Source organism: Meleagris gallopavo, chromosome 8 (assembly GCF_000146605.3).
Source record: "Meleagris gallopavo isolate NT-WF06-2002-E0010 breed Aviagen turkey brand Nicholas breeding stock chromosome 8, Turkey_5.1, whole genome shotgun sequence".
Taxonomy (NCBI): Eukaryota; Metazoa; Chordata; class Aves; order Galliformes; family Phasianidae; genus Meleagris; species Meleagris gallopavo.
The window spans coordinates 4607794-4618695 of record NC_015018.2 but is presented as its reverse complement, the minus strand read 5'-3'; the positions used below and the strand labels follow the sequence as shown (position 1 = coordinate 4618695).

The 10902-nt window shown below is 43.1% G+C and overlaps 1 protein-coding gene across 2 annotated transcripts in view; it reads right to left on the bottom strand.

Annotated features, from left to right (window-relative positions):
- The window catches only part of TUBGCP2 (tubulin gamma complex associated protein 2), a 21905-nt gene that overhangs the window by 10785 nt on the left and 218 nt on the right, over nt 1–10902 (bottom strand). For both annotated transcript variants that reach the window (XM_010714158.1, XM_019617440.1), the window contains exons 2-10: nt 10382–10556; nt 8869–8997; nt 8387–8563; nt 6604–6763; nt 4884–5091; nt 3625–3824; nt 1717–1906; nt 943–1088; nt 135–315 (exon numbers count right to left, since the gene is read on the bottom strand). In XM_010714158.1, the coding sequence (XP_010712460.1) occupies nt 135–315; nt 943–1088; nt 1717–1906; nt 3625–3824; nt 4884–5091; nt 6604–6763; nt 8387–8563; nt 8869–8997; nt 10382–10531 (1541 nt within the window). In that variant the 5' untranslated portion in view covers nt 10532–10556. The remainder of the gene's footprint in view (nt 1–134; nt 316–942; nt 1089–1716; nt 1907–3624; nt 3825–4883; nt 5092–6603; nt 6764–8386; nt 8564–8868; nt 8998–10381; nt 10557–10902) is intronic.

Sequence of the window (10902 nt, the reverse complement as noted above, 5' to 3'; positions counted from 1 at the left end):
TTTTTTTTTTTTCCAGGACAACATTTCTAACAGAAACAGAGAGAATATCCCAGGAAAAAAGTGCTAACTTTAAAACCTGACATTTGCAATCAGAACCAACCTATTTAACATGTATTTAAGAAAATAAATCAAACCTTAGGTGAGCCACAAGCTCTTTCTCCTCCATTAGGAAATCCAGGAGAACTTTGCTAGCATAGTTATATGCTTTTTCTATTTGTTCCACATACGCTCGCTCTTTCAAAGTATAGATGACCTCTTTAGCCACAGGGCAGGTGACATCACGTCCACATTCTCGCACAACATTCAAGTATTTTCCTGAAAAGAAAACAGTGATCCACGTTTCCACCAACTGTATGTGTTGCCACGAGAAAAGCCTCCAGATCACGGTTACCAAATGGAATAGAAGGTATATTGTGAAATTTTATATTGAGTTCAACCTAGAACTGGAAAGGATTTAGATGCCTTTCAAAAGATGATACAGAATTTAAACTAGGCTACTAATATTATGTTTAAGAAACGGTTTAGAAATGTTTTCTGTCCCCAGTGGTGGTAAAACACCTTTACAGATAGCCAAGAAAATCTGGTGTTGCACTTCAGAAACAGCTTTTGAGGAGTTTGTACTTGCAGCAGAAAGCAGTGATAACCACCAGGCAGCACACAGCCTTTAAGTGCCCAAATAAAGACACAGCGTTCAAACCACGGACATCTAGCTCCATCTATCTAGCTGCTGTAAAACTGTACCCATATACCTGAGCAGAAAGACAAAGCTCCTTTAACTGCTGGACTCCTTTCCACATCTTCATGTATATGATTTGGAGTTGCTTTTAATTTTTCTGTTTCCCTGAGAAGTTGTAGCTGGACAATCCTTTAATTTATTTTTACGAAAACAATGGCAACGATCATCTCAGACTCCTCTTAAAAAAGAAATGTATCTTTACTTACCCGTGCTTAGTATTTTGTCAGCCATTTTCTGCAAGAAAGAGGGAATCTGCTGCTGAACAACAGTGTATCTTTGATCCCAATACTTGTCGTTATAGTCCTCCTGAATCTTCTCCTTCTGCAACTCGTGCTCCTCCACCATGAACTCACTGGACAGTTAAAGCAGATGTTTAGAAGCAGGAAGTGGTACAATGGAGATTACTTTTTTGACCTGTTAATATGGCCACGGGAATATGATGTATCAGAAGTAAGGTCTCATGAAGATATATTTCAATCAAGAATTGAAATTAGTTTGTACTAAGACAAGTAGCATTTTGTGCTGTGTTTGTGCTAATCCACAATCAATTACAACAGAAACATAATTCTATAGGGCTTAGGAATCAAGTCTAAATGTTCTTTGGCTGTCAGAGTACTGGTGAGGAAGCTGGCCTTTGCTTTCTCACCATCAAAAAGGCATTCTTTTAATCTATTTTAACTTCATTTTCTTCCCTCTTTGCATTCTGAAAATGTGGACAACAGGAATGTAGCATAAACACAAAAAATGCTTTAAATGATTTCTACCAATGCCACGAAACTTTAGAGAGTGTTGTTAGCTTGAATCAGATCATCATGCTAGTGGACTACATTAACATAGATTCAGAGAGCTACGAGAATAGCAACCTGTAAGAACAGAGCTCACCCCTGTCCTGAAGAGGACACAGATGTGAGAAGGGAACACAAAGAGGGATATGAGATGGAGGATATTTCTTAACTTTTCATTCTGTAACTGTTCTTTACCTGTATGGATCATTAATGATGCCTCGATATATCCACTTTTCCAGTATTTCAAAATAAGGCACACTGGCTGCCTTCGTTAGATACAGACACAGCTCCTGAGCCTGGCTGTCTCCTGTGTAGTTGAAAGTCTTATCGTGGAGTAAGCTCAGGGTTGACCCTCCCATACACTCACCCTTATCCACAGAAGTAGCTGAAACAAAAAATACAGATGTAAGACACACAAGATTCCTCATTTAGATACACAGATCAAAGAGATCAAGGAGACAGCAAAGTGCAAGGTTTGGCACTTGGGCCGGAGGAATCCCAGACATCCATACAGACTGGAAGGAGCAGTCCTTGAGAGCAGCCTGCAGAGAAGGACCTGGGGGTCCTGATGGATGAAAAATTCATCATGAGCCAGCAGTGTGCTCTCGCAGCTCGGAAAGCAAATGGGATCCTGGGCTCCATCAGCAGAGGGGTGGCCAGCAGGAACAGAGAGGTGACTGTCGCTCTCTACTCTGCCCTCATGAGGCCCCATCCAGAGTATTGAGGCCAGGTGTGGGGCCTCCATTACAGGAAATATGTGAAGCTGTTGGAGAGGGTCCAGAGGAGGGCCACAAAGATGATCAGAGTGCTGGAGCAGATCCCCTACAAAGACAGGCTGAGGGACCTGGGCTTGTTCAGCCTGGAGAAGAGAATGCTGCGGGGTGATCTCACTGCAGCCTTTCAGTATCTAAAGGGAGCCTACAAACAGGAGGGGAGTCAACTCTTTGAAAGGGTAGATAACAGCAGGACAAGGGGAAATGGTTTGAAGTTGAGGGAGAGAAGATTCAGGTTGGATGTCAGGGGGAAATTCTTTACAGAGAGAGTGGTGACGTGCTGGAACAGCTGCCCAGAGAGGCTGTGGATGCCCCATCCTTGGAGGTGTTCAATGCCAGGCTGGATGGGGCCCTGGGCAGCCTGGTCTAATATTAAACAGGGAGGTTGGTGGCCCTGCATGTGGCAGGGAGGTTGGAGATTCATGATCCAACCCGGGCCATTCTGTGAGATCTGAACTCAGGTAGACATAAGGTATCTCATGGCTTCTACATCATACATGGAGATTTTTCTCTCAATTTGCTAATGAAAAAATCCCACATCTCAATGATTTGCTTAAGAAATCTCTGATCTCAAAATCACATCTATTCTCCACTGTAACCCTGAACTAATCATGTATACAGCTTGAAACACCTGGACTTAGGTAGGTTCATAGTCAAACTCACACTTTGCGTTGCAAAAGGGATATAAGAGACAGAGGAAGAGGAATACAGTAGTGTCATGAGCTTGAGACTAAAGTAAATCTTCAAGCAGATGGCTAACGAAAACGTGAATATTTCAGGAAAAATAAATACCAAGATGGATCATCCATTCGTAGATTCTACACAGAACAGATTTTTGTGTCCAGACAAATTTTCTGGGCTGAGTAGAGAGAAATGCAAGAGTATCCCCATGTCAAAGAGTTTAATTAAAGCAAAACTACTGAGGAGACAATACAAGGAAGTGAGAAAATGAAGCTACTAAAATGGTATTAAATGGCTGCAAACCACTGCACTTCTGTATGAGCAGTTATCTGACAGGAAGCACTCTTGTGGGATGCACATGCCACACGCACATGCACATGCCACATGTTCTCAAATGGGTTATACTGTGCCTCTTCACACAGCACAGTACTTTCATTCTGAGGTATAATAACAGCAGGCATGATTTAGAGAACTACTGCTCTCAAAAACGGCAGAGGTCTGACAAGTACAATCCTCCTCTTAGTCCCTCTTATTTAATATAACAAAATTAAAATGACACATGCCCTGTCTGTACTGTTGATTTGTCTAGTTTTCAGAAGCCACTGTCATGCACCTGTCTAAACATAATGACTGTATTTTTTCAATTTACCAAGTGAAGAAAGAATCTCTAGGGTCCTCATTGTGGGCTGGATATAAAACCAGAGCTTCTGCAGCGAGAGAAGTCCCTGTCTCTGAAGATGTTCCAGCTGGGTAATTAGTATCATGTATTCCTTGATCAGAGTCCGCATAGCAGCAGCCAGCGCATGATTTACCTGTCCATACTCAAAGGAAGACTTCTCCTCTATAAACCTGTAAAATGCAAAATGGAATCTCTTTTAGACAAGGTAATTTCCAACATTTTCAGGAATTTCAACTTCAGGACACTATAAAAGCACAAGAGTAGACACTGTATTGGAAAACGTATTGCTTTTCAGCTAAGTTTTAGGTTCAACATTTGCCTTCTGGCCCCCGCCTATTTCTCACCATCACACTTCTTAGTATAGAAAGCTGTGGGAAAACATTTCCTTCTAAATTGCAGGGGATCTAGAATTACTTGCAAATCCACTATAAAAAAAAGTGAGTGCCAGTATTTTCAAGACAATTGCCTTTGCACAACCTTATGATTAGGACTAGAAGACAGGAGAAGGTCTCAAAAGGACACAATATCATGGAACCAAACACTGAGAAAAGCTTGCTACTAGCTTCTGACTAGTGATTCACCTGATCAGTCTTAGCTGGCTCCGTGTATCTTATTTAGTGGACAGAGGCTTCTGAATGCAAGCCATATCATTTGGAATCAGTCAGGCAAAAAAGACTGGACAAATCACTTCCTGAAAGTGCTTCTTCCTCTTTGCTGATCTTCTGCTGATCAAATCAAATGCAGCATCCATATTACAAAGTTCTGCTGTCAGTGAGGTGTACCTTACACTAAGACCATTCAACAATTACTTAGGTAGCCACCAGAAACTAGGAAGCTGTAGGCTCTCTTGGTCAGCAGCAGATACAAAGGTTGTCTTAGTCCTGGATGCCCAGAGGAGAGCAAAAAGCAGAAAGGAGGGAGAAAATCATAGCAAAGTGGGAAAAGACAAGCCACAACAAGCAGACACATTTTAACTTTGCCTGTACCTAGTCAGATGTTGGACAAAGCAAAGGCAAGGTGAAGGAAAATGTGAAGTGGCACCACATAGGAGAATGCCAGCAAAAACATACGTAGCCAAAGCCATTTCAAATAAATTATCTCTATTTTATACCCCTACAGGTTTAAATTTAGCTTGGAAGTCATCATACGCAAAATGACAGATTCCATATTCTGCAGCTTGATGCTTGAAGGAAAATATCCTCCACTGGGAGGAAACAACAGCTCTGTACCTGGTGACAGCAGAGTAACTTGCTGCTACGGGAAGAATCCTGGTCACCAGCTCTTTGATGGACAAGTCCAAGTTTGGATCGACTAAAAATGCTCGGTTCTGCCTGCCAACAAGAGGCTGTGCTGTGATATATCTTCCATCCACACCGATCAAAACATACAGCAGGTCCTCCACAATCATGGATTCTTGGGATGCTAATGGCAGAGTACCTGTTTTCAAAGAGACAGCAGAAAAGAACATAATCGGAACATGCTGCAGTACGTCCGGATCTTCCATTCATGATCTAGCACCTGAAGCCTAAAAGAATGACATACTAACATTCAGAGAGAACAAAGGAAGATCATACAAAGCTGAACCAAGATACAGAGGAATAAAACTCAGTTGCTGTCAACTCCAAAATCTTAAACCTGCCCTGCTGTCCAGGAAAACAGAAGCCTTTGCTCATCATTTAAACCCAAAGCAAATCTAGTGGACAGAGATATGCATCCATCAACCGTGGCCAAGAGAACATCACTTGCACTGTTCACTCTTCCACCCAAATGGGCTCAACTACACTGGACCTGAGTTCCAGCCTTGCCAATAATTCTCCTACCTCCCCTCCACTGAAATACTCAAATACGAAGAATAAAACTCAAATACACACAACAAAATGCTAGCCCAGCCAAAGCTACAGGTGAACAGCAAGCTATAGGGTCTCTGAATGGTGCAATGAACTGGAAATCAGATACAAAGAAATTCAAGGGACTCAAACTGAAATATAATGAAGTACCTCAAAAGACTGGGGACCAGGATGGCTACAGTGTTCACCACAGCTAGCCTTATCTCACAAAACCAGCTAACAATCCCTCTCCACTGCAGGACTGTATATGCTGGTGCAGCATTAAACAGTGTTGAGAGGTGTCTGATCTTACCAGTGATTTCTGGGCACTACAGAATTTGTTAATCCCTAGGGGAAAAAAAAAAAAAGCATTTAATGTGACTGAGAATCTCTGTTATGTGGTTCAAAAGCCTGGAAAAAAAACATGGACTGTACATGTAAGCATCAGACATGCTTAAAATTCCCATACAGCTACATACAAGCCATTTGACAACAGAGAAACACTCAAGAATGAAACTACTTGTGTTCTCCACTTTTCTGTGCCCCTTAGACAAGGCACAAATCCATGCCAGGAAGAAGCTACAGGATTCCTGCACGTGCGTCTACCTTCTCGGGGAATAGAAACACAAACCTCTAGCACAACTATTGCCTTTCTTTAATTTAATTTACAAATCACAAACTATACACAGCTCTGTCTAAAGCTATAATACAAAAGAGTGAGATCAGTCCCCTATCACTCTGACTACGAGCAAATCAGGGAGGTTGTCACAGCTTTACTGGAGAGGAGAATGAGCTGCACGGATTGATGAATGCTCCCTGAAAGGTGCAACTGCAGATTTTTCAGCTGAGAATGCAGATGGGATGCTCCTGCAGTGTATTTTGTGGAAGGACTGGGAAACTCAAAGCAGATTAAATCTTACGGATTAATGGTGGAGTTGGAAGTTAGCACAGGAGAAACACTTTGAAGCAAATACATTTGGTTGGGCGTTGTTGGTTTTTTTTTGAACCCCGTTCTTTCCACAGATTTCAAGGAGGCAAGTTTTGCTTTCATCCTAATTATGACAGAATCTGAACAAGTACAAAACATATCATGTTAACATAATTTTCACTATGTATCACATACCTATAGGTACAGTTACGTCAGTGCTTAGAGCAGTGCCAATTAAGAAATCACCAATAAGCGCAGGCCTCTCATACACCCAGGATGGAAACACTGGAACAGGCTGACCTGAATTCTTCTTATTTTGCTTATCTCGGAGCATTTTTCGTGTAAGCTCAAGAGGCTGATGAGAAAAGAAAAAAAGAAAAAAAAAAGAGAAAGAAAAGAATGAAGGAAGAGAGATGTTTGGAAGGGCAAGAATTTTTCAATTTTAAGCAGAAATTGACTATAATCCGATAACTTGAAAACAGAAAGTGGAATAATTGATATTTCAGTAGAACAGTGTAGGTTTTGTCTCTCGGTTTCACCCAGGCTACAGGTCTCAGACTTTTTATATAGTTGGCCATCTTCTTATTGGAGGACGCATCAAACAATGCCTTATCATACCCCTCCCACCAGCGTTGGTGCTGTGGCATACACGCAGGAGCAAAACCAGGACATGTACAAGCACCAGTCACCTGACTAGTTTGCAAACTGTACCATGTAAAAGCCGTCAAATTACTTCCAGAAGGAGAAAGCAGCAACATTTTATCCAAGGAGAACTTGCAAACAGATTAATGACCACCTCTGAAATCAGTTTCCACACACTGCCCAAGAAGCAGGTGCACACGAAATGCCATCCAGATAATACACTGGTGGAAAATGACAGTGATTTTGCTCTGATTGTGAAGGAAGTGAGCTTTTACAAGACCATAACAGTCTCCATTCCTGGCACTGGATCTCTGTCAGTAAAATAAATATGCTAAAAGACTAATATTCAGCTGGAGAGGTCTATGCGATGTACATAAACTGCCACAAGTGCACAAACATGGGGGACGTGCTTATGAAAGCCATTTCTTAAGCTCCATATGTATATGAAATGGGATCTGCACAGGGTCATTTTATTTTCTTCTCATTGAAGGTCTCAGAGGTGAGAGGAATGTGGGAAGGAAACAAGTGCACATAAGCTTTGCATCTTGCTGGCTTGTGCTGCCATTTCAGTTCCTTTGACTGCAGGCAGAACTGTGCCTCAAAGGAAAAGTATGCATGGAAATCAACTTGTGTTTGAGCATCCCAGAGAACACCACTTCCTCTTCTCTACTCTTTGAGCAAGTCATACATAAATCCTATTTAAAAGATCTCTTCTCTTACTGGAAATTAATCTCCCCTTCAGGATTTAAATCAACTGCTTGACTCAGATCTTCCATGAAGAATTTGGAAGAGACAAGCAAAAAGCCTGATACGCACAGTATAGCAGGATCGGTGTAGCTCCATCACTGCCTAACAATGCTTTTGCAGCACTTATTTCAAGAACACTAATTCCAATAGTGTAGTAGACAAAATGGTTGTCTACTCGGGGAACAATTTTACAAGGCTCTGCATTCACACATCCTGGAGAACAGAGCAAGGACAGCACAAGCCATAAAGGTTGCTGAGCAAGCACTGCTGCAGGCAGAAAAGGAAACATCTGCGTGTGTTAAGGAGGTGGTTTGAAACAGGAAAATGAAATCACATCACTACGCCCCAGTGAGAACTGCTGTGGCCTAATCTCAACTCACCTCACCTGACTTCAATGGAAAAGGCCGCTTTTATGAAGAACAGCACAATGATTTAATATAATTTGAGAAGCACCATTTTGAGAGCAAATTTAGATTATGTGCATGGATAGAAATATCTGTAATTCCCCTACGTAGCAAAAGTTAAGAGCACAGCTATATACAAACAGCAGGGAAAAATTTTACATATGAGGTGAGGGAAGAGGCAGTACCTGCTGTGCGCTGGAGTTGGCTGTGACAGTGCCAAGCTGCTTGCGCAACTCCTCAAGTTCCTGCAGGGATATCTTGGACGTAGATGAGGGAATGGAGAAAGTTGTGCTGCTACCAGCTGCCATGTTTGCTGTGAGTTCCGCTCTTTCTTTAGCATTTTGTTGCAAATACTGGAGTGTCTGTATATACATAAAACAAAAGAGATTTTGTGAGCACTGGTCAGCACACACTGCAGCAAAACACATCCGCCCATAAGATAGGTGTGCTGCTCAGACTACAGGTATTTCTGTCCCAGTCTCACATCCTACAGTGAAACAGTGGTGTAATTCTCAACAGTGCTTAAAAAATTAAGTAAATGCTAGATCTGGATGTCTTCTGTTGACTTCAATGAATATTATCATCAGATAGTGTGCATATTTAAATCACTGCATTGATGCTACTGTCAAGTAGTTATAACATGCTCAGTTCTAACACAGAAACAAACCTCTTTGTCTTCTGTGAGCTTTGACAGTAGGTACACCAAAGAATCTAGATGTCTGGTATTTTTAGACTTCAGCTCGTCATACTTCTTTAAAAAATCTTCAGGAGTTCTAGAAAACTCTGCTATTTTTACCTGTAAAAGATCACACGAATATTTAATATTTAAAGTATATTATTATTCCAACATTCCAGAGCAGAACATTGTACAAGGAGGCAGACAAGAAGCAGGCTGTTGTCGCCAGCAGAGCACTTCAGGGTTCAGGTTTTGGACTGAACAATGCGGCATTGGCTTCACACTGGTAATTAAGATGGACTGATTTGGAAGGCAGCAACGAAAAGCAGTATTATGGCCACAGAAACACATCTGGTCATGAGGGTACCAGGCTTTAAATCCCAGACACCTTGGATGATATTCAAAAGAAAAAAAGCAGCCAGATACTGTTCAAAGAATTATAAAGGTTGGAAAAAGACATCTAAGATCATCTTATCCAATTGTTAACCCATTGCCACCATTAATGCCCACTAATCCATGTCCTTCTGTGCCACATCCCCACGTTTCTTGAACACGTTCAGGGACGGTGACTCCACCACCTCTCTGGGCAGCCAGTTCCAATAACTTAGCACTCATTCTGAGAACAAGTTTCTCTTTATGTCAAACCTGAACTTCCCCGGCACAACTTAAAGCCATTACCTCATCCTTTTGCTATTATCTGGGAGCAGAAGCCAACATTCACCTTCCCAGAACTTCCTTCCAGGGAGCTGGAAGAGCAATAAGGTCTCCCTGAGGCTCCTCTTCTTGAGGCTAAACAATTCCATTTCCCTCAGCTGCTCCCATAAGACTTGTCCTCCAGACCCCTCACAGCTCTGCTGCCCTTCTCTGGATACACTCCAGGGACTCAATGTCTTTCTTGTAGTGAGGGGTCCAAAACTGAACACAGCATTGAGGTGCAGCCTCACCAGTGTCAATTACCTCCCTGATCTGGCTGACTAGACTGTTTCTGATACTACTGTTTCAGGATGCCACTGGCCTTCTTAGTCACCTAGGCACACTGCTGGCTCAATGTTCAGCTGACTGTCAGCTAACATCCCCAGATCATTTACTTCCACCCAGCTTACCAGCCACTCTGCCCAGGACCCAGCACCTGGCCTAAAGTTCATACAGCAGGCCTCAGCCCAGTGATCCAGCCTGTCCAGATCCCTCTGTACATCTTCCTACCCTCAGGCAGATCGACACTTCCTCCTAACTTGGTGTCATCTGCAAACTTATTGAGAGCGAATAAAATCACATTTAATCACACAGCTACTATTTTTCATCTGATTTACTTCTCCAGTGGATAACTCCTCTAATTAAAAATTGAACCAACGATGCCAGGCACAAAATAGGCTCCTTTTAAGGCTTCCCCCAGAATGAGCACACGTCACAGGTACAGCGTTTGTACCAGCTCTGGCAAAGGAAGCTCAACACCTGCAGCAAGGCCCCAGGCAGAGCTCCCTGCAATGCCATCCCTGTGGCCCACCTTAGCGCTGTGTGCAGACACAGAGGTGGTGACATAGGGCGTGCGGTTCTTTTGCAGCAGGTCGATGTACACCTCAGCCCCCTCACCACCATGCACACGCAGCAGGCTGAGCAGCTCGTTGACATCGTGGTGGATGCGGAACTCATTCATGCTGTGAGTGAAAACCAACACACCGCTGCACAGGAAACAGGAAAAAAGGTAGAGTCAAGTCAGCGTTTTGGTTTAAGAACAGAATAACGCTTCCCAGCTGTGCTGTAAGCCCGCAGGGTGTGCTGAGACACCGGACGGGAACAAAGAAACTTGCATAAGCGGAGCTGCAAGAAAAGCCCCTCGTCCTGCCTGCTTCTGCCCTGCTGCAGACTCTGTCTAAGCATGGAAGAGCAGCAGGGCTTCGCCTTCCAGACACCACGTTAGCGGAGAGGTCTCCGAGGGCGGCGCTGACCGAAGGGGTGACGGGCTGAAGCCCCGCAGAAGCTGCCGGGCGGGTCGTAAGGACGCCCGCCGCTCTCTCAGCAGCGAGA